General features: G+C 58.7%; 11 protein-coding genes across 11 annotated transcripts; 4 read left to right on the top strand and 7 right to left on the bottom strand.

Moving 5' to 3' along the window:
- Nucleotides 1-145: 145 nt before the first annotated feature.
- On the top strand, nucleotides 146-1,027 carry SCHCODRAFT_01191033 (uncharacterized protein; the record flags this gene model as incomplete). The annotated part of the gene is made up of 3 exons (XM_003030079.2): nucleotides 146-180; nucleotides 229-412; nucleotides 463-1,027. 3 exons carry the CDS (start codon nucleotides 146-148, stop codon nucleotides 604-606), a joined length of 363 nt encoding a protein of 120 aa, XP_003030125.1. The 3' UTR covers nucleotides 607-1,027.
- Nucleotides 608-1,202, bottom strand: SCHCODRAFT_02345190 (uncharacterized protein). Its single transcript, XM_050342440.1, has one exon. It carries the CDS (start codon nucleotides 1,063-1,065, stop codon nucleotides 733-735), a length of 333 nt encoding a protein of 110 aa, XP_050199256.1. The 5' UTR covers nucleotides 1,066-1,202; the 3' UTR covers nucleotides 608-732.
- A 275-nt stretch (nucleotides 1,203-1,477) lies between these two features.
- SCHCODRAFT_02631878 (uncharacterized protein) lies at nucleotides 1,478-3,589 on the bottom strand. Its single transcript, XM_003030499.2, has 3 exons — nucleotides 3,244-3,589; nucleotides 2,791-3,185; nucleotides 1,478-2,723 (listed from the first exon to the last, which is right to left on the bottom strand). The coding sequence occupies exons 1-3, from the start codon at nucleotides 3,327-3,329 to the stop codon at nucleotides 1,957-1,959; spliced, it is 1,248 nt and encodes a 415-aa protein (XP_003030545.2). The 5' UTR covers nucleotides 3,330-3,589; the 3' UTR covers nucleotides 1,478-1,956.
- A 19-nt stretch (nucleotides 3,590-3,608) lies between these two features.
- SCHCODRAFT_02583489 (uncharacterized protein) lies at nucleotides 3,609-5,032 on the bottom strand (the record flags this gene model as incomplete). The annotated part of the gene is made up of 3 exons (XM_003030500.2): nucleotides 3,609-4,358; nucleotides 4,418-4,630; nucleotides 4,698-5,032. 3 exons carry the CDS (start codon nucleotides 5,030-5,032, stop codon nucleotides 3,824-3,826), a joined length of 1,083 nt encoding a protein of 360 aa, XP_003030546.1. The 3' UTR covers nucleotides 3,609-3,823.
- A 205-nt stretch (nucleotides 5,033-5,237) lies between these two features.
- SCHCODRAFT_02631873 (uncharacterized protein) lies at nucleotides 5,238-7,733 on the top strand. Its single transcript, XM_050345687.1, has 7 exons — nucleotides 5,238-5,676; nucleotides 5,737-5,865; nucleotides 5,921-6,019; nucleotides 6,068-6,287; nucleotides 6,340-6,635; nucleotides 6,688-7,213; nucleotides 7,270-7,733. Exons 1-7 carry the CDS (start codon nucleotides 5,350-5,352, stop codon nucleotides 7,308-7,310), a joined length of 1,638 nt encoding a protein of 545 aa, XP_050199255.1. The 5' UTR covers nucleotides 5,238-5,349; the 3' UTR covers nucleotides 7,311-7,733.
- On the bottom strand, nucleotides 7,670-9,125 carry SCHCODRAFT_01129078 (uncharacterized protein). Its single transcript, XM_003030501.2, has 3 exons — nucleotides 8,836-9,125; nucleotides 8,562-8,782; nucleotides 7,670-8,512 (listed from the first exon to the last, which is right to left on the bottom strand). Exons 1-3 carry the CDS (start codon nucleotides 8,846-8,848, stop codon nucleotides 7,751-7,753), a joined length of 996 nt encoding a protein of 331 aa, XP_003030547.1. The 5' UTR covers nucleotides 8,849-9,125; the 3' UTR covers nucleotides 7,670-7,750.
- A 1,141-nt stretch (nucleotides 9,126-10,266) lies between these two features.
- Nucleotides 10,267-11,416, bottom strand: SCHCODRAFT_02345128 (uncharacterized protein). Its single transcript, XM_050342439.1, has 9 exons — nucleotides 11,300-11,416; nucleotides 11,216-11,251; nucleotides 11,149-11,163; nucleotides 11,086-11,103; nucleotides 10,945-11,031; nucleotides 10,874-10,891; nucleotides 10,785-10,820; nucleotides 10,567-10,732; nucleotides 10,267-10,517 (listed from the first exon to the last, which is right to left on the bottom strand). Exons 1-9 carry the CDS (start codon nucleotides 11,356-11,358, stop codon nucleotides 10,389-10,391), a joined length of 564 nt encoding a protein of 187 aa, XP_050199254.1. The 5' UTR covers nucleotides 11,359-11,416; the 3' UTR covers nucleotides 10,267-10,388.
- A 3,332-nt stretch (nucleotides 11,417-14,748) lies between these two features.
- On the bottom strand, nucleotides 14,749-16,507 carry SCHCODRAFT_02631869 (uncharacterized protein). Its single transcript, XM_003030502.2, has 4 exons — nucleotides 16,076-16,507; nucleotides 15,825-16,018; nucleotides 15,549-15,717; nucleotides 14,749-15,079 (listed from the first exon to the last, which is right to left on the bottom strand). The coding sequence occupies exons 1-4, from the start codon at nucleotides 16,436-16,438 to the stop codon at nucleotides 14,984-14,986; spliced, it is 822 nt and encodes a 273-aa protein (XP_003030548.1). The 5' UTR covers nucleotides 16,439-16,507; the 3' UTR covers nucleotides 14,749-14,983.
- A 119-nt stretch (nucleotides 16,508-16,626) lies between these two features.
- On the top strand, nucleotides 16,627-19,682 carry SCHCODRAFT_02750201 (TMP-TENI-domain-containing protein). Its single transcript, XM_003030081.2, has 8 exons — nucleotides 16,627-17,412; nucleotides 17,553-17,727; nucleotides 17,871-17,957; nucleotides 18,079-18,155; nucleotides 18,490-18,571; nucleotides 18,789-18,894; nucleotides 19,029-19,175; nucleotides 19,311-19,682. The coding sequence occupies exons 1-8, from the start codon at nucleotides 16,642-16,644 to the stop codon at nucleotides 19,456-19,458; spliced, it is 1,593 nt and encodes a 530-aa protein (XP_003030127.1). The 5' UTR covers nucleotides 16,627-16,641; the 3' UTR covers nucleotides 19,459-19,682.
- A 319-nt stretch (nucleotides 19,683-20,001) lies between these two features.
- SCHCODRAFT_02631863 (SCO1 protein) lies at nucleotides 20,002-22,812 on the bottom strand. Its single transcript, XM_050345686.1, has 8 exons — nucleotides 22,750-22,812; nucleotides 22,281-22,701; nucleotides 22,040-22,136; nucleotides 21,742-21,858; nucleotides 21,298-21,420; nucleotides 21,015-21,157; nucleotides 20,440-20,548; nucleotides 20,002-20,170 (listed from the first exon to the last, which is right to left on the bottom strand). The coding sequence occupies exons 2-8, from the start codon at nucleotides 22,545-22,547 to the stop codon at nucleotides 20,064-20,066; spliced, it is 963 nt and encodes a 320-aa protein (XP_050199253.1). The 5' UTR covers nucleotides 22,548-22,701; nucleotides 22,750-22,812; the 3' UTR covers nucleotides 20,002-20,063.
- Nucleotides 22,813-22,927: 115 nt separating this feature from the next.
- On the top strand, nucleotides 22,928-26,256 carry SCHCODRAFT_02631857 (phytanoyl-CoA dioxygenase). Its single transcript, XM_050345685.1, has 13 exons — nucleotides 22,928-23,016; nucleotides 23,069-23,129; nucleotides 23,190-23,203; nucleotides 23,325-23,427; nucleotides 23,622-23,689; nucleotides 23,845-23,927; nucleotides 24,134-24,232; nucleotides 24,548-24,595; nucleotides 24,663-24,691; nucleotides 24,846-25,001; nucleotides 25,291-25,384; nucleotides 25,604-25,707; nucleotides 25,849-26,256. The coding sequence occupies exons 2-13, from the start codon at nucleotides 23,085-23,087 to the stop codon at nucleotides 26,035-26,037; spliced, it is 1,032 nt and encodes a 343-aa protein (XP_050199252.1). The 5' UTR covers nucleotides 22,928-23,016; nucleotides 23,069-23,084; the 3' UTR covers nucleotides 26,038-26,256.
- The last annotated feature ends 12 nt before the right edge of the window (nucleotides 26,257-26,268 follow it).

Below are 26,268 nucleotides of genomic sequence, written 5' to 3'. Positions count from 1 at the left end.
CGCACGGACCGCCGAGCGCGAGGGGGGATAGGGCGGAATCACGTGCGGTTCGAATAAACGCACTGACAGGTCAACAAGGACAAAGTTACGCTCTTTGCTTTCCTCCATCTCGACGCGCGCGTCACTCGCCACACATCAGCACAAAATGTCCACCGAAGCTACTGATCCGAAAGCCGTCGCGTATGGGCTTATTCAAACTGACATTTGACGCGTCTCACCCTGTTGCAGCGCGTCGGCTACCGTCCCCGGCGACGCGTCGAACGCGTCCCCCGCAGCCGATAAAGGCAAGGGCAAGGCCACCAAGGATGTCTCCATGGATGACGACGACGAGGAAGAGGAGGATGACGATGATGACGACGAGGACGACGATGAAGACGACGACGACGATGATGATGAGGAAGACGAGGCAGACGTACGTTGACGCGTCCCCCTTCCCCCACCACATTCTCACGCGTTTTGTAGGAGAGCATGGAGGTCATTGACCCTACCCAAATCCTCGGCAGGCGCACGCGCGGCGTCAAGGTTGACTACACTTCCAAGGCTGCCCTCGAGAAAGCCGGTCTGAAGGCTGACGACCTCAAGGACGACGACGAGGAAATGAAGTAAACCCGCCACCCCGCTGAAGCCACATCTTGCTGCCTCTGTATTGCTACTTTGTTGATCTTGGTCCCGCAACGCGCCTGCTGCTGCCCATAATCCGGCATATCCGTCCCTACCTTATTCGTACGTCAGTTATACATGGTGTTGTTGTGTTGCAATGCAGTCATAATCGGCCTGATTAACCTTGGTGATTGTCTCGTCGTCTCCGCTTGCATCTCGGACTTGGACGCCTCTACGATTGTGCACGCGAGAACCTATGCGCAGGTTCTGCCTTACCGCTACCATCTTGATCGGACCGTGAGTGACTTGCACTGTCTGGCTTCCGGGTCTACTGCTCTTTGTATTCGAGCCGCATAACCTTCTATCCATCGCGCATACATTGACTTGCCTCGCCGCCTTCCAAGTCTTCTCCTGATGATAATTCTTTGGGTCACGTCCGTCTAGCCGGCCGCGAAGATCCCGCATGCGGGCTGCGTGATGGAGGAGCGAAGGTATTCAATATTCAAGCGCGGTGTATGCGCTCTTGCGAAGATGTCCTACCGGCGGTGCGTTCCCCGTTCCTTTGTTTCTCCCCCGCCTCGGTGGTCGGGAACCATCCGGCGTACTATTCATGTTGCAGGGTTGATAAATGGGCTTCACAGCGAGTCGCCGCCTCGCTAAGCGGCCGCGGTTGCCCTCCGTCTGGTACGGACATGTACGCCGTGGGCTGATGCCTGTCCTCGGTAAGCTCCCACTCGTCACTTCCGCGTCAACGCGGCTGCTCGCGGCACACCCTTCCGGATCAACAAGCAACAGATCTAGAGGCGCGAGAAAGCGCTTGTTATACATCGAGCGTTGGTTCTGCCAAGGTCCCGCTCCGAGTCTGATGCGCACCTTTACTATGTATACATCGTGGACAGCTGTTCAATAGCAATGGCAGGAAAATTGGGTTCGAAGCCAGTCAAGCTGGTCAAGCACCTGGAATTCAACGGTTCCATACGCGTGTAACAAATATGCTCTACGAGTCCGCGGTGATCCCAGGTATGTATGTAGAACCAACTAGTAGAGAAAAGGGTCCATGTACGACGGTGGCCAAAGTCCATGCACTGTGAAGGTAGTCCGTGTATGCGCATTGGGTGAACGCGCGAGTGAGGGGCATTCTGGTAATGTGGTGAGGTGAGGGGTTGAAGAGTCATGGTGAAGTAGGTGAGGTAGAGGAGTGTGAGCGAGATGCGGGTGCGGGAGGAAAAAATGCATTGAGTAGATTAGTGAGTGGGTGAACTGGCAAAACAACAAAAGCGAATGCGATAGATACGATTAGATCATATTATACTGTGATGCGAGGTCCATTAACATGGAAGGTTTTTGAAGAGCTCCTCATTGCCGTCCGCGGCTTGGTGCGTCCCCGGGATACGGTAGATGCGACGAGGTACTTTGCTCGCCCTCGTGGGACGCGGAGAAGTCGTCGCTCTCCCTGGATTGGCGGCTCGCGTGCTCAGGTTCGAGAGACCGCGCCGCGGACAGGCCACCGAGGGTGGGGGACATTGGCGGCGTCGTGAAGAACATGTCGCCCATGTCTGCTCGCGAGCTTCGCGGGCCGACAGAGCTGTCGCGAGATCCAGGCTGCAGCGCGGGCAAAACGCCCAGTCCTTCGAAGTGAGGCGAATCCAAACGAGGCGCGAATGGTGGTGAACCAACTTGTCCAGGAGGAGTCGCCGTGCGGCCGGATGTGGTTGGCGTGGATGCACGACTGAACGCTATCGGGGCGGCCATCGCTGGATTTATGGGCGTCGGAGCGTGTAGAGGTGCAATCTCTGCATGCTGCAGCGGCGGACCTCCGAGCGACGCGTCCGAGTAGGAATACGCTGCCGACGAGTTCGTGTAGGTTGCATGAGTTGGCGCAGGAGGGTAGAGGTCGTGGGAGGTGGAAGCGGTAGCAGCAGTCCCTGGCGTCTCAGCCTTGTCGCTATAGCGCGCCAGCTCGCCCTGCTCCGTGGTCTGCGAGGTGAGGGGAACAGACTCCCCCGCCTTGGACCCGGCGAAGAAGTTCGGGTCGAAAACCATGGTCGCCGGCCGCTTCGCAGCCTTGTGCCGCCTCCGCGCCCAGGCTGTAAGCATCATGAAGATCAGACCGCCGACGACGACTGTGAGAAATAGGAAAAAGCGCGTCAGTTCCCATTGTTCTCCGCATCCCGGAAGCAAAACACGCACGACCCGCGATGGCGATCCCCACGATCGCGCCGACGGAGAGTCCGCCGGAACCGGAGGACGAGTCGGAGGACTCGGTGGCGGAGGCCGAGGCGCTGGTGCTAGAGCTTGTGCTGGAGTGGTGTTTGGAGGAGGACGAGGAGCTGTCCGAGCTCGTTGAACTGCTGGTGATCGTGGAACTCGCGGAGTCGGACGTGCTAGTGCTCGAGTCCAAGGAGGTGGTCTGAGTGGAGGATCCCCCCGTAGTCGTCGCGGAGGTGGTGCGCGTGCGGGTGCCCGTGGCCGTGCTAGTGTTGTCATCCGCGCTGGTACTGGTGTTGTCCTCCGTGCTCGTCGTCTGGTGATCGTTGTCAGATGTCGTCTGCTGACTATTGTCCGTCGTCGTATCCTGTCGTGGGCTGCCAGCACACCCTCTGTCAGCATCGCATGTATACGCCCCACAGCTCAGTCACTCACACGTAGACCGCGTACGCATCTGGCAAGGTCGCAAACGCCGCGAGCGCGAGCGCGAGGGGCACTGTGCGCACCTTTGGGTAGAACATGATTTGTGGCAGTTGGTGGGCGCCTCAGGGCAGGCGAGGTAGTCGAAAGAGTCCAAGAAGCGAAGGAACGTATAAATAAAGGGAAACGATGGCAATGCTCGGGCTGTGTACGGCACCATGCTCGCCACCCGTTTTTAGCGAAGACCGCAGTCGGCAGCTTCGGCCCAATACAAAAGGTACCCCGGTTGGCAGAGTCTCGATACCGAGCTCTCTTCCTTGTCATTACCCACAACAAAGCGGCCAAACCTGGTTGTGCAAGTCTTGGCTGGCTTCAAGCTCAGAGCAAAGAATACAATTTAAAGAAGTCATGCCCATAGCACGTTCGTACAGGGCTATTCAGATGTGCGAGCCATCGTCGTCCGACCCCTCGCTATTGCGCTGCGTATACGCAGCTTGCCGGGGGCCTACAACAACCCAATGCTATACTGAGTCCCATCGACCTTCAAACAGCTCCCAAAAGTCGCAATGCTGCGCAGGCACCCCTGCCAGCACCCTTAATCCCACCCCGGCACATCTAGTCCGAACCACTTCGGCATGATTCTCCAGAACTCGTCCCTCGCCGCATCCACGACGAGGCCAAACTCCTCGTGGCACGCCTCGCAAGTTCGAAAGGCGGGCGTGTCTGCGCGCGCCTGCATCAGGTCTGCATCGAGCATGGCGAATAGCGGATCCGAGCTGCGGTGGACGACAACACCATTGACGTCGCGAAGGATGTCGAAGGTGACGGCCTCGAAGGCGGCTTGGCAGGCGCGCCGGAGGACGGGATCCTGGCGCTGAGCATAGAGACAATTTGGAGAAGGCGCGCGACCTTCAAGGTAGCGAACGATGAATGTGGACAGAAAGCGCGAGGCGTGTTCGCGTCCCTTGAGAACTTCCATCAGGTCTTCATTGCCAAGTTCGTGTTTCTTGCCTGTCGTGAGTGAGACATGGCCAGAGGCAGCGTCACTAGGGGAAGCACGGCAGAGGTCGTAGAAGGCAGAAGGAAGCAGCTCTAAGGCTCCGATGGACCGCGCAAGGTTGATGGTCGGGCTAGAAGGACGCGACTGCGTGTGAGGACTCGAGAAACAGAGCATAGGGGTAGCGCGCACATGGGATGGGGGATGGTGAGCCGTGGCTCATAGATGCCTTCGGCGTTTGTTGAGGCTGCCTCGCGCCGTTCCCAGCCCTCAAGCGTTCGCGGCCACATTGTCGTCAAGCCAGGATAGAGACCATCGTGGACGTGTTGGACTTCGTATTTCTTGGACAAGCGTAGCAAAGCAGAGACGCATTCGAAAGTGTCCGGGCGCACAGTCAGTCCGCCTCTAAGCGAGCGCAGGAGGCGTTCATCAGTGTCAGGCAGCAAGCAGACGAAGCCAGATACAGCCTTACATTCCGTCGTACAGGGCAGTCAGAAAGAAGTACATGTCGTCAGCGTCCTCGGCGAGGTCCAGCACCGGGCGCCCTTCGATCATAGGTGTTGTCGCAGGGTCGAGAGATTCGGTCGCAGTAGCGAGCAAAGGAGAATGCCGGGACAGTAGGCCTTGATGCACGAGAAAGTACTGTTTGCCGCAAACAATAGCGAGGTTCCCATCGGAAAAGCTGAGCTTTGGATGTCGTGAGATTTGCTGCAGAGCGGAGCGCGATTTGTCCAACGAGGATGCTGATTCGGAGATGCCTGGTACAGAGGAGTGTCGGTTCGTGCTGAGTTCTTCGGTGGAAATCATGATAGGCGAGGGCGCAAAGAGAGGTCGGGCAACACAATTCCTATCACCAGCTGCACGGCGAGAGTTCGTAAGTGATAGACGTACACTGAAAGCAGGGTGGTCAAGAACAAAGGGATCGACGCCGGGCGGGGATATCAAAGCAATAAACTGGTGTCCATATTTGGACGTGCTTGTCTTCCGCCCCAAACGACGTCACTTTCATTTTGGACGCGTCAACCAAACGAACGAACTCTCTTGATCCAGTCCAACCCACGCGTCCTTGCTCTCGCGACTCTACTGACCGCCTCGCCCGTTCCCCACCAACCTCAAGTCCCAAAATGTCCGACATCTCTGCCGCCACGCAGCCGCGCATTGTCCCGGGCGCGCCTCCGCCCATGCAGCTCTCCAAGTCCCAAAAGAAAAAGCGCAAGGCTGCCGCGGAGAAGAAGAAGGACGAGCCGCCTGCCCAGCAGGCCATCCCGGACACGACCGCCGCGGCGCTCGTGGAGAAAGCCCCCGCGCCAGCGGAGGTGAAGGAGGGTGTAGTCGCCCCGGCCCTCGTCGCCCAGCCATCCGCCGATGAGGCGCTTGCAGAGGACTCTTTCAAGCTCAGCCCCATCATCAAGATCATTGACAAGCGCCTGAAGGCGACGACAAAGAAACTGGTGCGTGACGCGTGTTTTGCATGCCGAGTCCTTATGTTCATTGACGTCTTCGGTGTACAGACTCGTATACAGACCTACAAGGAGATCGAGCAGTCGAAGCTGAACGAGGACCAGAAACGATCGCTCGCATCTTTGCCCGCCTTGGAGGCCGTGCAGAAGGAGCTCGGCGAAGTGAAGAAGGCTGTAGAGGTGAGCTTTGAATCCCATGCATGTGTGGAACGCGCTCTAATGCCACATATCACAGGTTCACGAAGCGGAGCTCGCACACGAGCTTGCTGAGCAGAAGAGGGCAGCTGAGAAAGCTGAGCAGGAGCGCAAGACTGCCGCTGTTGCCGCTGCGGAAGTACGTTTGCACCTTCCGTACAACGCCACAGACTAACAAGCTTTTTAGGCCGCGATCATCGAGAACGTCTCCGAGGTCTTGTCGTTCCTTCGCATGCGCTCCCTTCTGCCTCAGGGCGCCTTCGAGAATCTCTCTGTACAGCTCGACCAGGCTGAAGGCTCTGCTGTCTTCGCTGTTGCCGACATCCTCACTGGTCAGGATGGCGAGCAGAAGCAGACTGTCCTGAACGCCATCGTACGTGGCGAAGGCCAGTATGAGGGTGTGCCATGTACGTGTTACGTCTCTCATACGCGCTGGATCTTCTCAGCCTTTCGTCCCAGACACTCGCCTCTTCGAGATCACAAAGCAGGCTTTCGCGCCCGCACCTGCACCAGAACTCCAGCCAACGGGCCCGGAGGCAGAAGACCTGGCGGTCGAACCTGAGGCCGCGCCAGAGCCAGCGGTGACCTCGGCCGCCCCTATCCCGACCACGGGCAGCTTCCACTTCATGCAAGAGAGCGAGCTCGAGCAGCCGTCCGACTCTTTCGAGAAGGACGCACATTGGGTCGATCACGCAGAGGCTGTACCATCCGAGACCGATGCGCCTGCAGTGAATGGGCAGGAGGAGGTCAAGGAGGTGAGTTCCAACTAGCAGACCGAGAGATGTGTAGGCTGAGTATCGTACGTAGGCACCCACGCCGACGATGGATTGGGCTGCTGAGGAGGACGAAGGCGGCCTTCCGTCTATCAACGAGTTGCACTCGACGTTCGGCACCTCTGGCTCAGCAACGCCAGCTACCGCGGGCGGCACGGGTAACGGCACGCCGGCCTATACGGGCGCTGGTACTCCAGCAGAAGCCGCCGCGGCGCCTGTAGAGGCACGCGCAGATACCACTGTCAACGGCGCGCCGAAACCACCCACCGAGGAGGACGACGGCTTCCAGCAGGCCAGGAGCGGTCGCGGCGGACGCGGTCGTGGCGGCTTCCGCGGCGAGCACGGCGGCGAATACGGTAGCTTTCGTGGGCGGGGTGGGTTCAGGGGCGACCACCGTGGAGGATTCAGGGGAGAGCGCAGCGACTTCCGCGGTGGTCGTGGTGGGCGCGGCGGCTTCCGCGGTCGTGGCGAGAGCGGCGAATTTCGTGGGCGTGGGCGTGGGGGGTACGACCGCAACGAGCGCGGTGGTGGGCACTACGAGCGCGGACGGGGTCGGGGAGGTGCGTTTGCATCCTCAATGTAGTGGCGGATGATGCTGACTTCCGGCCTTCCTCAGGCTTCCCTCCTGCGATTGTCCCGCAAGCGCAGATCGCGTAAGTGATATGCCAGATGTTCGCCGGGTCTCGCTGCCCGCGCCGTGAGACATGTTCAGGATGCTGAGACTGTATGCCGACAGAACTTGACGCCTGAAAGCACGAGACGAATGACGATGAATTGCAGATGACGAGGTCTGCACTTGTTAAGTTACATATCGTATCCTAGTCTTGTTATAACACCTATATCATACACTTATTTCCTGTACATCTTGATCTCATTGATGGGATCCTCTCAATCTATACAGAGAGGCAGGAGCACACGACTTCACGGGGACCGAACTCCCATGCAGGTGAAGTCTACGTTTCCGTCGCTGCGTATTATTTGATAGCGTGTTGAGACGCAGACTGTGTTACTGATCGAAACGACACGCACTCTGAATAGAACATGTAGACGATACATTGGCATGTGCGAATTCGCTTCTAAACAAGCATACTGAAGAGCTATCGACCGGCCGACTGATTAGAACGATTGCTTAACCGCTCAGCCCTGTCATCCGCCAATCTCTTCATTTCCGCCTCTCTGACTCTCTGCGCATCGGCCTTCTTGGCAGCGTAGTCTGCTAGCCTGGCAGCCGTCGCGGCCTTCTGCTCGGCGTACCTGGCCTTCCTGGCGGCCTTCAACGCCTTCGTGTCCTCGTCCTCCTCGTCCTCCATTTCCTCGTCCTGCGCGTCCTCCATTTCCTCGTCCTGCGCGTCCGCCATTTCCTCGTCCTCCTCGTCCTCCTCGTCCTCCTCGTCCGCCTGTTCCTCGCGCTCGTCATCATCCGCACCCCCATCCCCATCCCCCTTGGCCCCCTCATCCTCGCCGCCATCCTCCTGTTCCTCCTGCTCATCCCCCTGTGCATCGGCTTCATTATCGCGCGCTTTCTTCTTTTTGGCATTTTTATCGAGGAGGGCTTTTATTTGCTGCTGAAGGGCCCGATATTCCTTATCCTGGGCTGCCTTCCGATCCTTGGCATCCTTGTAGGCGGGTGAGAACTTCTGCTGATGTAGCATCGACCAGTTGAAGTGATCACGAGTGGCATCGTCGCGCCACTGGGCGACGAAGTCGGCCCGCTTTTTCTGGAATTCCTCGACGACGTGAGGGATGTGGTGCGTGCGAAGGAGCGAAAGGAAGATAGCGAAGTCGATAGCGTCTGAGCTATTACTCAAGTCCCATTCAGGGCAGTTGGTGTCAATGATATGGTGAGTAACATCGATTCCCTATACTCCAATGAGCGCTGACTTCAACAAGTGTAATGGCTTCACTCACACTCGCACTTTGTTGCGCTTCGGTGCTCGGCTCCGCCCAGCCGCATAGCAAGCGACCCTTGGAGCCAACAGTCGCAACGGCGAAGACGACGATGCCGTACATGTCGATGGCAGCGTAGTAATCCGTTGCCGACAAGATGTAGGTACGAGCTTGATTCATGCCTTGGAGCGGGCCAACAAAGCCTCGTTTGTACTCTCGGAAAAGGATAGGAAGGCATACGGCTGTCGACGCGCATAAGCAGGCAGTCTCATCTACCATGAGATAGCGAACTCACATCGCCAATTCATTTTCCCATAATCCTTGGGTGGTGTCCCCGTCGTAGGCTTCGATGTCGTCGTTGGCTGTTTCGTTGTCGTTTCCTTCGCTGCCTGCGTTGACTTTCTTTTCGTCGTCGCCTTCTTCGTCGCTCCTGCCTTCTTCGACGTCGCTTTGGTCCCGGCCGCGCTTGACTCTTGTGCCCGAGGGGGAGGTATGACGCTCGCGATAGGCAGATTAGAGGGCGCTGACCCGGAATGCGTGCCCGCTTCTGCAGTCGTATGCGACACGTCGACCGGTGGACAGGGGCCCTGCGCAGCGGCGGGAACGTCCTTGGCACGGGATTTGCGCCCTTCCCTTGATACGAGTTCATCTAGAAAAAGTATATCAGGATACGTCAAGGCAAGATGAAGAACGTGTCATACCCATATCAATGGCTGACTTCTGTCGCAGATCTGCCGCGAACTTCCGGATTTTGCGCACGATATCGGGAGCTGAAGGTGGCAAGGGCTCATCAGGCGAGGGCTCAGTCTGTATCTCATCCTGTTCCTTGGCCCGAGAACCCTTCTCCACAGGAGCGCCGATAATGGCGAAATCCTGGAGTGCTTTGGCGAGCTTCTGATCGCGGTCATCGAATACATCTGGCACCTCCGCAAAAACCAAGCCATCGCAGACACCGTAGACGAAGTCGCAGAGCGCACGAGCCTCGATAAGACCTTCAGCTTTGTCCCGGTCTTGTAGGAACGGCTCACGGTACGCGAGGGCGCGAGCCTCGCGCCAGTGTTTCTCCTTTTCGAGCGTCGTCTGGACAACTTTTGCATCTTGCTTCAGGGCTTCGGATGCGGCCCTCACAAGCTCGTCGAGAAGTTGCTGATCGGACCCTTGCCCAGTGATACGTGCATCGGATGACGGTGTCCAGCCTCTCCCCGCAACCAAGCTGGGATCGGAGGTGCTCAGTCTTGACAAGGCTTCGTACGGGGTTTCGGAGAGATCGTCCTCGACGGGCTCGGTAGGATCAACTGGTTGACCGGTGTAGTAGTCCTCGACCACAGTCGCTTGCAGGTCAGTGCTGGGTCTAGCGACATTGGGTGCCACCGACGATGCTTTGGACTGTTTCATGAGCTCGAAGAGGATGTTCCTCGGCAAGTTGATGCGCCGCTCGAGTCTAGCAGGAGGTCAGTCATGTTGCCCGATGAGTATGCTCGTGGTGAACCTCACCGATTATGTACGTGATACCGGGTGCCGTCGGCCAAGGCGTCAGGACACTCGCTGAGACGTCTGTTGAGGTATATGTCGATCACAGCGTCCCAAGAATGTCGATTTTCCATCTCGATGGGATCTTCGATGAAATGGAAGCCGAGAGATACCAGCTCCGACACATGAAGCAGGTGGGGAAGACCACGAATAACAAGTTTTCTCGTGACCGATGGCGAAGGGCCGTCATCCAACGGAGAAAGACGATAGAGCTTGTGGGCTATACGGACGACCTGTTCCAGTGCCTTCTCCTAATGGTACGCATACCACTGAGGCACGTAAGCAGGCTGTTGAGTAGTCAGCACACCGTTGACAATTCTACACGGCGCTCACCCTTAGAATAACGTAGTCACCGCCTTGTGGTGCGGACCGCTCGAAGCACATGCGCGTAACATCGAACTTAGTTATAAGCGGATGCGACTCATTTAAAGATTCGCGAGGAAGGGGCTAAAGGACAGAGTCAGTGCACAGACAGCATTAGCAACCAGAGACAAACCTCCACGTCGCATAAGCGTCGAAGTAACAGATCTTTGACGCGCCACATCGGATGCTCCTTGTTTAACCCACGCCAGAATGGCGGGAAAGCGCCGAAGACAACACCGCGATCAAGGAACAGTTCCGTGGGTCTGTCTACACCCTGCTTGCGGCAGTCCTTCGCAACACTGTTGGCTGCATAAGAATCGAGATACACGAGTTGCGGTCGAACGGGCAAACCTCGATGCGCTTTTAGCCTTGCGCCTATGAACCAGTCTATGGCCAACGTCAAAATCACCAAAGCGCGAATGACCAGACTTCGGACTCACACTGCAACGGGCGCGACCCTGACATGAGTGGATCAACACATCGTACACTTAGTAGCGCATCACAAACGTACTGGTTCTGCTGCGCCAATAATGCTTCGTACTGAGCCTTCAGCTTTGGCTCCACCCATAAATCATCGTTGGGATCCTCTGCAATGGTACTGTAGATCGAAGGACTGAGTTTCAGATGAAATAATGCGATCAAGGCCACCTACCAGAGAGATCCGGCGTAGCTATTGGATCTCAGTTCCAATTCAACGCAGCACTGACAGACATACCTTGTCGCGCGACTTCTGAGTAAAAAATTCAGCCAGCAGCTCGTCGACCGGGTAAACCGCTACTCACCCCCTCTCCGAGACAGTCGGGCGCGCGTTCTCGGCCCTACAAAACCATGAGCGACAGCAAAGGTCCATACAGACGACCACGAACTCAGATTCGGAGATAATGGGCGGAGATGCCATGGGCGGGGTGAGTGAACGCGAACGCATCGATCTTTGTACGATGATGTCTTATATATCAGTGGAACGTATATACCTGGGAAAGACTCACATGCAACCGTCCAACCAGTGCCTCACACGTTGGTCGTAGTCCAGCCCTTCTGTTGCGATACCTTCGGCTTCCCGTGTAAGATCGATCCTCCATGTCACGTTGTCAGGCGAAAGCAAGAAGCGCCGGGTATGAGCCATATGTTCACGCGCAACCTTCGCACAGCCAGAGATAAGGTGCTTGGAAGAGATCAAGAAAAGCACCAGAGACCATGCCGAGCCGTGATCGGACAGGTCGAAAATTCCCAGAGGCAGGCAGTTGCTGGTTTGCGACGGGCGTGCATGTGCAACATGTACTTGAACCTACGTACATTCGTTATGATGTCTGGCAGGAAAAGAAGAATGTGACGTACACATGTACGAGTGCACCCAGCTTCCAACCAACCAATGACGAGCTGCAGAGTGGACTCTCGCGAAGAGAATGCAAACCCAAACAGAGGAGTGTCAACCCCAAAGACACGACGTTGCATAAGAGCGCTGCACATGAGACTGTACATCTCCTCTTCTTCCGCAACACAAAGAAGGGCAAACGGGATTCGGTCATGCGGACGTTGTCGAGATAGCAGGTGTGCATTGACGTAAGGGTGGCGATCTTCCCCAGGCAAAAGCGACGCGGCGGTGGACGTAGGTGGGTCGCTATGCACGACATAACCGGTCTGACGAGACGGGTCTCGATGTGAGCCACAGGCGCGTGCAGCTTTTCTGGCGTCGCCAAAGCAAGAGCAGCCCAAGGCGTCAAAGGCATAGTGGGGGGTTTGAGGAAGCGAGAGCTTCGCTAACGGAATGGGCAAGGTCAAAACTGATGTCGCTCGACCGTTGTGAGGAAAGGACCAGGCAACAGCCGAGCTATTCGCTTGACACGGATACACGGCTCGTGCATACAAAGGTTCAAAGCTGGCATCAGTCAGCATACGAGAGTCAGAGGGATTCATACTATTACTGACTGGGATTGGGAACCTGGGATCACTTGTTGCAATATCTCCGTTACGAATGGTCCAACAATCGAAGTGCGCGGATCCCGACCAAGTTGCGGAAGGCAACCCTCTGCAGTCGACAACGCATGCAGTCGTTGAGTAGTCTCGCTCACTGTAAGCGTGCATGCAGCCAACTCATCCTCCGATGTCTATTGGAGTTGAGATACATGGTGAGCGCGAGCAGTGAAGTGGCGCACTCACGACGGAAGATATTTTGGCTAATATATCGTACATTGGGCGTCGCAAATCCGAGAGGCCAGTTGCTACCTCAAGGAAAATGCGTTCCCAGTCTTCCCAGCGTTCCACCAGGTGTACTTCGACGAATGTGGCCAGCGGCTGCTGGAAAGGCATGATGGTGGTCGGGAATCAGGTTGGAAGATCACGTGCCCGTAACTCTCTCACGTGGATTAAGGTGACGGTCACTCTTCTAAAGTGGCGTTGTCACTCACGGTCGGAAGCGACATCTTGTGAATACTCGACTTTACATGCCATGCGTTCTACGATGAAGTTCAGCGATACTTGTGACAAATGGAGAAAAGTCTGCATAGATAGAAAAGTCGGATATCATGACAGTTTGAATGACGATCTAACGTAGCCGTCCCTTGATAGCGTCGAAACATACAAAATCATCCATTTCCTTCACCTTCCTCATGTCGTCCTCGAAATGACAACATTCCTGCCTTTCACTCCCTCAAGGCAAAGATCGCACACTCGTCACTGCCTCATTATAGGATGATTAGCACCCATGGTCACATCGTTCTCCAATATAGTTGTAGGTATATCGAAGACCCCTTCCTCCATCAGAAGTCGGCCGGACGACCCTTCGGCATCTGCTTCGCTGCAATGAGCAGTGCACTATCCTTCGCCCTCCCTGCGCACTGAACTCATGCACGCAAAGCGCGTGCCGAGGCGCCCCTGCAGGTACTCGAAACTCCGGAGAAGCTTTTCGAACGAGATTCGCGAGATCCGCGTTTGGAGTCAAGACGTTGTAGCGCCATTAAGAGTAATCCTATATGCCGGGGAAACATTACAGCTGAGCGAGGCATTGGGCCCTGATGCTATAGTCCATAGTCCCTTCAATGCTGCATTCTGCAGTCGCGTTGCTGGTGCCGCCTCTTTGGAAGCGCTGCGGACAGATAGAATTGCTTCTGCGCACGGTGCAGGGACATGGCCAGACAGCGTATGCTGGGAGACGTTTCACAAGGCTATCCATAGCGTGGACTTGATGCCGTGCACTTCAGACCTTGTCCAAGGTGCCGGACAGTCAAGGGACAGTGGCAAGGCATATTGGGTGTTTAGAAAGCTTGATCTCTGTTTTCGTCTGAGCATTTGCCTCATAGGCAACCCCAGTGAGGCCGGAGGTCGCTCGCTGTCGAGCCAGCAGTCTTCAATTGATCACCACTTGCTTCCCCATGCGCAAGTCGACAGCTTCCCAGCCTGCTGGATCTCGCGAATATGAGGGCGCTCGGGGTACCTCCTCGAGGTAGGTCAGAATCGAACCAGTGAGAGCTGGACGTGCTCATGTTTTGTGGGGAGCCCTACGCAGGGCGCGGCGGTGAGCTGAATCAGGAAGGGCGGTAGGCTCGAGTAGGCAAGGCGGAAGGATCGAGCATGTAAGATAGTGAGCTGAAGCGGGAAGAACGAAGAGCATCGCAGTGCCATGATTGTTGAGGACAGGAACTTGTGGAACTCGATGTGCAAATTCCGGCATCTTCCGTTCGGCACCGAAAGGTCAACATGTCACATGAGCGTCCAACTTCGGGCGTCGGACAATGGCCGGAAATGTACTGCGACGATCTGCAAGCTTTGAAGCTAGCGTAGCATCCACAGCTAGTATATCCGATGCGCAGATGTGTGGAGCAGCTGTTTTGAACGCATCTCGAAGCCCAGGAAGAGGAGCATCCATAGCAGCGAAGGCGGTTACGAATGGCAGCAAGGACGTGCAAAGACTCCTGGTGACTTAGCGTACGTATCTTAGGGCGGCACGTCTACGTGCTAGCACCGACAGCGGCGTACCTACTTGCCTGCACCGTCGACTAGGTGGGTAGCACGAGCAGTCATTTGGCAGCATCTCCGAGCAGCTGACGGGCGTTGTATCCACCTTCAGAGCTAATCAAACGGCGGAGTTCTCCTCTCCGAGGGTCGCGCAATACGGGTCGATTAAAATTCCTGCTCCTGCTCAACAGGAATGAGTGCATGCCTTCCGAAAGAAGCCAGGAAGTTACCCATCCAACCCTCTACCTCGCCTCATGCAGAGTTGCGAGGCTGACCCGTAAGCTCGCAGGGAACTCCGCCTTTACCCGACGTGTGCGCCCAACTGGGACTCGAACGAAGCCATCAGACCACAATCCCACGGAAGTACGATCAAGTGACACTGCATTGACACAGCGACAAGCACTGAGGGAGAGCATACAAGAGTATCAAGAGCAAGAAAAGAGACTAATCATACATGAGTACGAGACCTTGTAGACACCAAAGATGCTAAGGGGTCCGTGAGATACGTTCGGTGAGATCGTTGAGTTCGTTCGTGTATCGTTCGCTTCCTTCCGTACACATTCCATACAACTGTCGGCAACTGTGAGACTGTGAGTAGCTTAGTTGCCACCAACGAGGGGTGCGCGCTCGAGGTCATCCTCGAGACGAACACCACCACCGTTGCGCCTGAAGAGGCCGACTGCGCCCTTGAGGACCTGGCGGGGACGTTAGTTGACAGATCAAGGGGACACGTTGGGGGACAAGAGACCACAATAGACGACGAAGGATGCGAGGGGATGGTGCGACGGCCCGTTCGCGTCATCTACGCAGAGGTCGCGCGTCACGCGAGCCATTGCGCGGCCGATGGCGCGACGTGCTCCGCGGTCCGCAGGCCTCGCGCTACGCAAGGCAATGCGAGGCACCGTCCTAGAACATCACGCGCCAGGCCCGCTGCGCGTAACGCAACACAATATGGGAGGCTACGTCTTCGCCGCGCAGACGGGGGAGGTTCTCGAACAATCCTTGCACTGCGCGTTACGCAGTGCGGGATGACGCGAAGAAGGCAGCGAGCGCATTCGTGCCCCCTCAGGTCGAACGTTCATGCCCCCGCAGGTCGGACGTTCGTGCATCTCCAGTCTGCACCCCGGAGTGCTGGGGGACTAAAGAAGGGAACCGCCCACTCACCCAAACAGCGCTCAGAATCGCGAACGCCAACGCGCTCCAGTGCACGAACGCGCTGCTCCGCTGGTGCGCAAAGATGGCGAAGAGGGACCAGGTGATGGCGAGCGCGGCGGGGAGGTCGCCCTCGGGGGAGGAGAAGGCGTAGGTGGCGGCGGTGGCCTCGAGGAAGAAGCTGGGGAGGGTGTAAGAGTGGGTTGGAGGTATACCGAAAGGCGGAAGGGCAGGGAGGAAGGTATGAAAGGGATAGGAATGGAGGGAACAGTTGTTTGGGAGACTTACAGGGCGAGGAACACGAAGACCTTGGTCCAGATGCCGGCCTTGTGCTCGAGGGCGTTGGTGCCGAAGGCCTCGAAGAGGGAGAGGACGACCAGGAGCGTGGTCCAGCCATGGTAAAGCGAGAAGGGGAGGTGCACAAAGAGCTCGTCGGCAGTGGCCTGCGGCGAGTGATGCTTCTTGACGATGTAGTAAATGTGCTGGGGGCGAATGCATTAGCCGTTGCTACACCTCCATCTCCAAGGAGAAAGGCCTACCGTCACCGTCGAGCTCACAAACAGCGCAAAGACAAACGCGACGATATAGTGCCTGCTCGCCCACAGGTGGACGTAGATCGCGTTGAGAACGGCGAGGAGGGGGAGGCGCCAGGAGATGCCGTCGACGATGACGCGCTTGCCGGCGGGGAAGAACTGGTAGACAACGGTGCCGAGGAGGAGGAGGTGGATGAGGGACCAGATGAGGAAGGCCCAGGGCGCGGGCGTCAAATACGTCTCCTTCCCGGTGTAGTAGATGTCGGAGGGGGCGGCGACGGTGTAGACGTTGGAGCCGAGGAAGAGGAGGTAGGAGATGACGTTGACGATCTTGAGGACGAGGCCGGAGGTGGGGGCGTCGTCGGCCATGGTGGGTCGTTGCTTGAGGTGGTTGGTTGCTTGGTTGGAGGGAGGCGAGCAGAGGGGGACAAGGGCGCCGTTCGCGAGGGTTATAAAGAGGACGCAGGCGCGGCGGCGGTCATGGATGACGCACGGGGCTATTACGCCACAAAGTCGCGTGCCAGCCGGGCGCCTGTCTCGATCAGGGCGGGCCGACTCATACACCGCGCGTCATGCCCATCGACTACGCGCTCTACCTCGTCACCGGGCGCGACCTCCTCCCGCCCGGTCAGCCCTTCGCCGCCACCCTCGCCGCCGCGCTCGAGCACGGCGTCACCCTCGTCCAGCTGCGCGAGAAGACCGCGGACACGGGCGAATTCCTCGCGGTTGCGCGCGAGACGAAGGCGATCTGCGATGCGCACAACGTCCCCCTCCTCATCAACGACCGCGCGGACATCGCGCTCGCTGTCGGCGCGGCGGGCGTGCACGTCGGGCAGGACGACATGAATGCGCGGGACGTGCGCAAGCTGCTGCCCGCGGGCGCGATCGTCGGCGTGTCGTGCAACTCGGCGGACGATGTGAGGCGCGCGATTGCGGACGGGGCGGACTACATTGGCATCGGGGCGGTGTACGGCACGGCGACGAAGAATGTCAAAAACCCCCTCCTTGGACCGCGCGCGGTGGGCCCACTGCTTGCGCTGCTGGACGGCACGGACGTACGCGCCGTCGCGATCGGCGGCATCAACGCGGGGAACCTCGCGCGGACGCTGCAGGGATCCGTTAGCGACTCGGGACATGCGCTCGATGGTGTCGCTGTAGTCTCCGATATTATGGCCAGCAGAGACCCTGCCGCGGCGTCGGCGAAGCTCGCGGGGATCGTGAAGGCGTTCAAGGAGGGGAGGGCTGCTTCTGCCCCATCGGCCGCTCTGAAGGTCGAGGATCTGCTCGACGGAGTCGTCAGGGTCATGAAAGTAGTGAAGGAGATCAACCCGCTTGTCCATCAGGTGCGCGATCCGTGCTTCCTTGCTTCCTTCCCTCTAAGCACCACCTCTCCCCCCTTCTCTACTCACTCTCCCTTCCTTTCACTCCTCACCCTCTCACTGTACAAGCCAACATTCATACTCAACAAGTTACAACTCCACAGATAACAAACACCGTCGTCACGACCCAGTCCGCCAACATCACCCTCGCCGCGGGCGGCTCCCCTATCATGGCCACCGCGCCCGAGGAGATGGACGACTTGGCGAAGGTCGCAGGCGCAGTGCTCATCAACATTGGCACGCTGCGGGAGGATGTGGTGCGGGCGATGCGGGTGGTGGGTGAGTGGGGAGTTTGTCTTCTTAATGTCTGAAGCAATAGTCAGAAGGAGTGCGAGGGAGTTCATTGACTTTTGGAGTGGTCGCTTTTTGACATCCGAAGCGGTGGACTGGAGACGCGGGGACGTTCGGCTAATGACTTTCAGGCCCCGCCGCGAACCTCTCGCGCACGCCCCTCGTATTCGACCCCGTCGGCGTGGGCGCGACCGACTTTAGGAAGCGGACGGTGAAGGGTGAGTAGCTTGTCCTTGCACTTCTGATGCTTCCTTACGGTTCGCTGTCTTCCTTCGCATCTTTCCCTTTCTGACTTTCGCCCTCGCTCTCACAATACTCACCTACTGACTACCACCCCAGAACTTCTGGACGCCTTCCAGATCTCCGTCCTCAAGGGCAACGCGGGCGAGCTCGCGGCCGTGGCCGGATCGAATGAGGTGCAGTGTCCTAGTTCATTCTGTCTCTTTGTTTCTCTAGCCCGCTCTGTCCCTACCTCGTCCTGATACCCTTGCCCTCGTTCTTTCACCCCTGCCCTCGTCCTTTCACCCCTGTCCTCTCACTTCTTCACCCCTGTCCTCTCTCTTCTTCACCCTCTCTCTTCCTCACCATTGCTCTCGTCCTCCCATCCTTCCCCCCTTTCCTCATGCTCTACATGTTCCGTTTGAAAGGCGTCAGTACGACCAGTGCTTGCTACCCTTTCTCACCCCGATCTTCCCCATCCCCCACCGTGAATGTCCCCCACTGTGACCGCCCGCTAACCGCCATCCCCAGGTCCGCGCCAAAGGCGTCGACAGCGCCGGCCCCGGGTTCGCCGACCCGGCCTGGTTTGTGAGGGGGTTGGCGAGGAAGGAGAGTGAGTGTTTTGGTTGTTTTCTTGGGGTTTGGTCGTTGCCTTACTTCTCTACACTTACCGTCCCCCGTCGCGCCCATCCTTTCCCTCCATATCTCGCTAACCCCGCCAAGACCCACTTCGCTCGCGTGCACTTTGACGCACCTGTCCTCTCCTCTCCTCAAGCGTCATAGAAAAAAGCGTCATGAAACAGAGCCCCCAAGCTGACCCCCCTCCTCAGAAACCACCACGCTCCTCACGGGCCCCGTCGACTACCTCTCGGACGGGGTGCGCGCCGTGAAGATCGCCAACGGGCACGAGATTCTGGGGAGGGTGACGGGGAGTGGGTGAGTTCTTTCTCTTCCGTGGACGTTCTTCCGTCTTTGTTTTTGGATATCGGCTGTGGCGGGCATTGGTGAAGGGAATGGTGTTCGAACGAGCGAGTGGGTGTTCATGGGTAAGCGCTAACGAACCGCCCCAGATGCATGCTCGGCTCGCTCGTGGCCACCTACTGCGCCGCGGCGGCGCATGTGGCGGACGTGGACGCCGGCTTCGACGGGGAGACCTCGCGCGCGGGCTCTGCGGCCGACACCGTGCGCGGGGATATGCTCGTGGGCGCGTTGGCGGGGTGAGTCCCCCTTCCTCTGACATCTACCGTTCCATGTCTGCCTTCCTATGTGTCCCTCGCTTCCCGTGTAGCCCTCGAGGAGCGAAATCCCCATCGACTCGAAGAGTACACTCATCACTAACACACCTCCCCCAGCGTCCTCGTCCTCTCCATCGCCGCCGAGAAGGCGGTCGCCAGAGGGGACGTATACGGGCCGGGCACGTTTCTCCCCGCGCTCATGGACGAGGTCGCGGGCCTGACGCCGGGCGAGGTGCGGGCGAGGGCGAGGGTGGAAGTAGTATAGCTGCCTCTTCGTTCCTGTCGCGTCCGAGGGGGGAGGGAGCACGGAGAGGAAAAGGGAGGAAAGGAATTGAAAGAGAGAGGGAAAGGGAGAAGGAACTAACAAGCGAACGGAACGAGAGGAAGGAACACAAATCATAGACGATCAACCTAGAAACCCTGTTGTTGTACTTTTTTGCTTGTCTTATGCGTCATTTATGGGCAACGGTTGGAGACATCACTCACGTCCGTGCATTGCTCGCGCGTCGAGCGAATAAGGACACGCCGAGCGAATGAGAACACAGTGGGCGAAGACGAACAAGCCGGGCGAAGGATACATAGCGGGCGAACCGGAGGTGCCTTTCGAAGCACATCGAGCGGAGGACAGTGCTGACCGAGCACATCGAGCGGAGACTGTCGAAGCAGCAAGTGGTGATCACATCGACGATTGCTAGTAGTCGTACACGGAAATATGAGCGGTGGTTGTTGTCTTCTCCCTCTCGTCCTCCCTCCTTCCCGTCCCCTCCCCCCCTCCTTCCCTCCCCTTCCGCTCCCCCTCCCCCCTCCCCTCCCCCATAACCCTCACCCGCTCCCCTTCCGCTCCCCCTCCTTCCCTCGCCCTTCCACCCCTCACTGCGACCCACCCCTCCTCTCCCCATACACCCGCACCGCCTCCTCGACCTTCTGCGTGATGTCCTCCGCGGTCAGGTTCTGCCCGAAGGCGTCGACGAAGTGGCCTGGGTGGGGGGGGGGGGTTAGCAGGTGAGGTTAAGGAGGGGGTTAGGGGTTAGTGTGTTTTGTTAATAGGACGGGAGAAGGGTGGGTGGGGAAAAAGGAGGGGTAGGAGGGGTAGGTTAGGAGGGGGGAGGGAGGGTGGGGGAAGGGGGTAGAGGAGGTACCGAGTCCATCACGGTGTGAGCGGCAAGTGCACGATGGCGCAGTGCTAGCCGGCAGTATAACCCTTCCCCAACCAACCCACTCCACCCCAAACAACCCCAAAACTCACCCTCCGGATCCACAAGGTACACAAATATGCTGTGGTCGACCAAGTAATCGCCCGCCGGGTCCGCGTCGGGCGGCGTCGAGAAGTAGACGCGGTAGGCGCGGCAGATGGACTGGGGGGGTTGGGTGGGTTAGTGTTAGTGAGAGACAGGGTTGGTGAGTGAGAGAGGAAGAGGGGGGCGAGGGGAAGGGGAGGGTGGGTTAGTGAGGTGAAAAAGAGTGGGGTAGTGGGGTGAGAAAGGGAGAGGGGTCAGGGGGAGGGGGGGTGTTGGTGAGAGAGAGGGGGTGTGTGTTAGTGAGGTGATGTTTATGTTATAGGGTGGAAAGGGAGAAGGGAGAGAGGGAGAGAGGGGGGTGGGTTAGTGAGGTGAGAAATGGTGGGGTGGGTGGGGGAAAGGGAGGAGAGAAAGAGAAAGGGTGGGAGGGGTGGGAGGGAAGGGGGAAGGAGGGGCGAAGGAGGAAGGGAGAGGGGGCGGGAGACGGGGATTACGGTGAGTAGATGGTTTTGGGTATCGAAAATGCGATTGGGGTTGCGCTTCGACGCCAAACTCATCCAAACTCCCCAACAAAAAAACTCACCTTCGTCTCCTCCCACCCGCCCCTCAGGCCGACAAACCTCGGATGAAAATCGGCGAGGTAGCGCGCGATCGCGGGCAGCGTGTCCCGCTGCGGGTCGACGGTGATGAATATGGGGAGGAGCGCGGTGGGGGAGGGGGAGGATTCTGTGGGGAGTAGTTAGTAAGGGTTATTGTGGGGAGGTGTTAGTATGGGTAGGGGTCGTTGGGTGGGGGTGCCGTAGAAATGAAGAGGCAACGAGAAGCCCGAAACCCATCCATCCAACAATAAAAAAAACCCCACTCACCCACCCCCCGCACCACCTCCCCCATCTTATCGAGCTCCGCGGGGCAGATATCGGGGCAGTTCGTGAAGCCGAAGTAGAGGAGGGACCAGTGGTGGAGGAGGTCTGAGTCGGTGAAGGGGGTGCCTGGGAGGGGGTGGGCGTTAGTTGGTGGGTTTGGGAGGGGGAGGAGACGGGTTTGGAAGGGGATGGGGATGGGTTGGGGGAGAGGGAGGGGGAGGGAGAGGGACAGTTGGTGGGTTTGGGAGGGGGAGGGAGAGGGACAGTTGGTGGGTTTGGGAGGGGGAGAAGGAGTGAGGGAAGAGGGAGTTGAGGAGAAAGGGAGGGGGAGTGGAGGACGGAGGAAGGGGATGAGGAAAAGGAGGGACGCAGCGGTCCAAAGCCTTGAAGGCACCCGGTCCACCCCGCCACGCGATTCTGTACTCTACAAAACCCACACGTACGCACCCTCCGGCTTGTCCTCCACCCTGGGCACGCCGCTCGCGCCCGTCGCGCTGGTGGCGGTGAGCGCGAAGGGCCCGCCGACCTTGGGGCGGCCGTAAGCTTGGGCGGCGTTTTCTTTTTCTGTTTAAAGATGTAGTTGGCGTTTGAGGAGGTATTGATTGACGTTTGTCGAGGTTTTGGTTAGGGAGGGGGAGGGGGAGAGCGAAGGAGCGAGGGGGGAGTGGGATGAGAAATGGAGGAGAGGGAAAGCGAGAAGAACAGTCAGTATCTGGTCAACGTGCGCCAAGCGAACCCCACTCACCCCGCTCCTCCTCGAGCTTCTGCTTCTCGTGGCGGAAGTAGAGGACGAGGCCGATGCCGGTGGCAACGAAGACGGCGGCGGAGGGGAGGGTGAAGACCTAGGTGGGAGGTTAGTGAAAGGTGAGGGAGAGAGGAAGGTGAGCGAGCAGCAGAAGAGCGAGGGATGAGAGGAGAGAAGCAGGTAATGAACGGACAGAGGGAGGTGAGGGGGACGAGCGCTGGGCAGACATGCATTCACTCACCCCCACATCATACCGGCTCTTCGAGCCCGAGGACATGGTGCGGCGCTGGACGAGGCCGGGGGAGGATGTGGCGGAGGCGGGACGCAGGGTAGGCCGAGTGGTGGTCGTGAGCGATCGACTGCCAGTGGACGCAGCACGTCCGGCAGCACCAGTCGAGCGACCCGCCGCCAACAGAGTCGCGCTCGCAGAAAGCGCGGAGCGGCTGACGGACGAGCGGCCTACAGCGACCGCCGCGTACCCGAGCCGCGCGTGCGTTGCGGGAAGCATGGATGGTGTGTGGTGTGTGGGTGTAGGAGAGGTGAGAGGGTCGAGGGATGTGGTGCGGGTTGTGGTAGGCGAGCGGATGGACGTATGCGTGCGGGTAGGTCGATCCGTTCAGGGAGTTGTATGCGTGCAGCTAGTCCTCCGCGTGCAACTAGTCCTTCTCCTACGTCAGCCCTATACGTGCAAGACCGAACGCTTCAGTCACCTAGCGTGCGTGGGGTGGATGGATAGCGTGTGCGGGACCGATGAGATGGAGGCGGGTGCGATCGAGGCAGTGGTCGCTCGGCGTGCGGACCGGGGTGCGCTGCCCACGTGCGCTCGACTGTGATGTCACGGCTGCCGCCACATCGCGTTCCTTCGCGCACCGCGATAGGGAGGAAGGCTGTGAGTCGTCATCTTCTGTGCGATCGCTGCTCGATCTCTGAGGTTCTCTGAACATCTGCCACCGCAGGTGAAGCTGTCTCTTGCCGCCGTACGCCCAGGCTACTGTACACTGTACTACTCTTCCTGAACTCTGCTATCAGTGCGCAAGCCGCCACCATGTCTGCCCCGCTCGAATACCTCACCCAAGAGCAGATCGACAAGGTCGGTCGCTTGAGGATCGCTCTGACAGCCCGTGAATGCTTATCGCAACCGAAACCGTAGTTCCACACGGATGGGTGCGTACCATCTCTCCCCCCCGCTCTCCCTCCTTCTCCCTTGCCATCCCCACTCCCGACGGCCATCCCCACTTCCGTCGTCCGCCTTAAACGTGCCCAGAGCTTGAATATCTCTACCCAGATACCTTGTGCTCCCCAAATTCGTTGACGAGGATACCGTCAGCGCGCTTCTGACGCGCTCGAAGGAGCTGCTTGATGAGTTTGACGTCGATAATCATCCGCTGGTGCGTCCATGTCTGTGTGCCCGCTCCCTTCCTCCGCACCCCTCCCTCTTTTTGCTCTACCCGCCCTCTTCTTGCTCCACCCCCTCCCTTCGCGCTTGTTAACATCATTCCCCTTCACCCTTGCCTCGCCTTCATTCCTTCACTCTCTGTACCCACTCCCCATCGTCACTTCCCTTAACTCACACTCACCCCAGACCCGCTTCACCACCGGCGACGACGACCACGTCGGGGACGACTACTTTCTTGACTCGGGCGATAAGATGTGCGTTCTTTTTGCCCCTTCCCTTATCCTCTCCTCCTTCCCTCTTCTTTACGCCTTACTCGCTCCTACCCTCTTCCCCCCCTCCCTCCCTCTCCCCTTCCTCCCCCCACCCTGCTCCTCCATCCACCCTCACCCTCTAATCCCTCCCCACCCAGCCGCTACTTCCTCGAACCCGACGCCGTCAGGGACGGCCGCCTGAATCGCCCCAAGCAGCTCGCGGTCAACAAGATCGGGCATGGTGCGTGGGGTTGCTCTTTTTTGGTCGATGTAGCTGGATCCCCTCCCTACCTCCCCGTCCCACCTCCAACTCTTCACTCCCTCCCCCTCCCAGTCCCCCTCCTTACCCTCTCCCCTTCTCCTTCCCATCCTCCAACCTCCATCGTCCCCCTCTCTCCCCCACAAACACCAACTGACACCAACTAACCACCCCCCCCCCCCACCCAGCCCTCCACACCCTCGACCCCCTCTTCCGGCGCGTCACGCTCGAGAACGGGCGGCTGCGGGCCGTGGCGAGGGATCTCAAGTTTCATCGGGACCCTGTAGGTACGTCTCGGGCTCAATACCTGGGAGTGACTCTGGTAGTAGAGGATCGAGTTCGAGATATGGTCGTGGCTCGAGCTCGAGATATGGTCGTGGATCGAGTTCCGTACCCGGTTTTGGCTCGAGCTCGCGGTACTCGGGTTATGGCTGGAGCTCGATACCCTGGTCGTGGCTCGAGTTTGATACCCTGGGGGTGGCTCGCGTTCGGTACCCGGTCGTGGATCGAGCTCGGTACCCGGTCTTGGCTCGAATCCGTACCCGTCGTTGACGAATCCGCGATCAACATTGACGAATCCGCGACTAACGCACCCCGCCCAGCCCTCCAGAGCATGGTGATCACGAAGCAGCCAAGGATTGGCGGGGAGGGTGCGTGAATATTACCCAGTCTTGCGCAGCGCACGCTGTCTGATAAGGTAGCACCCAACACTGATAGTCGGCGAGCACAACGATTCGACGTTTTTGGTGCGTGCGCCCTTCTCCCTTCTCCCTCCCGCTCCCCTCCCCTCTTCTCTCCCACCGTCCTCTTCTCCCTCCCCCTCTGCCACCCTCCCACCCCACCCCTACCACCGTCCTCACTCCCCCTCCCACCCTACCTAACCAACCCCTCCTCCCCTAGTACACCTCCCCGCCCACCGCGCTCGGCGTCTGGATCGCTTTGGAACAGTGCACGCCCACGAATGGCGCCCTCTCGTTCCTCCCAGGCTCGCACATCAAGTTGGCGCAGGTGCCGGGGCTGGAGGCGACGGGCGGGATCGAGAAGCGGTTTGTGAGGGTGAGTGAGGGGTGTGTGGGTGTTTTGTGGGAGAAGGGGAGTGGGGCGAGGGGGCGTTTGGGTGGTGGGGAAGGAATGGGGCGAGGGGAAGAGGTGGCGTTTTGCGGAAGGGGGAAGGGTATTGGGGCTAGGGGGAAGCTGTGGGGCGAGGGGGAAGGGGAGTGGGGCGAGGGGGGAAGAGGAGGCTCACCAGATGCGCACGAGGGCCTGTAGAGAGCATCACGGAGGGCCTGTAGAGCGCATCACGAAGGCCCACCAAAGGCGCACCGCGCACTGACCTGCCTCTCAGTTATCAACCGGCGGCACCGGCTTCGAGAAGATCGGCACGAACGACGGGCCGCCGACGGTCGGGGGCGAGTACGTGCTCGCGGAGTGCGAGGCGGGTGAGTGGGCTCTCTCTTCACCTCACCCGCGCCATTCCCATTCTCTCCCCCTCCTCCCCTCTCCTCGTCCTTCCCCCTCTCCTCGTCCTCCCCCCACACCCCCGTACCCCTCTCCTCCCACATCTTTCTTCCCTTAACTCAAACACCCTCTCCCCCCACACAAACCCCCTGTCTCCTCCTCCCCGAATCCCACTAACACCCACCCCCCACCCCTCCCAGGCGACACCGTCCTCATCCACGGCGCCGTGCTACACAAGTCGCCACGCAACGCGGGCGAGAAGACCCGGTTCGCGTACACGTTCCACATGGTGGAGAATCCGTGGGTGAGTGGGTGTGTGTGGTGTGGGGTCTTCGTTTTTATACCTTTTCTGTTTGCGAAGAGAGGCGTGCTCGTTTGCAAGGACCGGGGTGTGGCGGGGGAGTACGTGCGAGGGACAGCGGATACTGACGGCCTTATTCACCAGCCCAGCACCACCACCTCAACCGACACCACGCACTCTCCCTCAACCAACTCTCCCTCAACCAACTCTCCCTCAACCAACTCTCCCTCAACCAACTCTCCCTCAACCGACCCCACGCACCCGCGCGTCATCTACGACGAGAAGAACTGGCTGCAGCCCGGGAAGGACGGCTTCGCGCGGGTGTTTGGGTGAGGGCGTGGTGTGAGTTGTTGTGCGCACGAGCCAGGACGCGCACAAGCTGGAACGCGCACGAGCTATATAGTTGGACGTGCACGAGCCAGGAACAGAATTCAGGAAAACTTGGTCGTAACTGTAATCAGAAAGACATGGTTGTAATTGTACCAATAGGACGCACTCAGCAGATTGGATGGATGGTTGTTGGACAGAATGGATAGACGGATGTTAAACCTTGCTCGTCAACCG

The sequence above is a fragment of the Schizophyllum commune genome (genome assembly GCF_000143185.2).
Source record: "Schizophyllum commune H4-8 unplaced genomic scaffold SCHCOscaffold_8, whole genome shotgun sequence".
Lineage (NCBI taxonomy): Eukaryota > Fungi > Basidiomycota > Agaricomycetes > Agaricales > Schizophyllaceae > Schizophyllum > Schizophyllum commune.
This window is presented reverse-complemented; position numbering and strand designations above follow the sequence as displayed.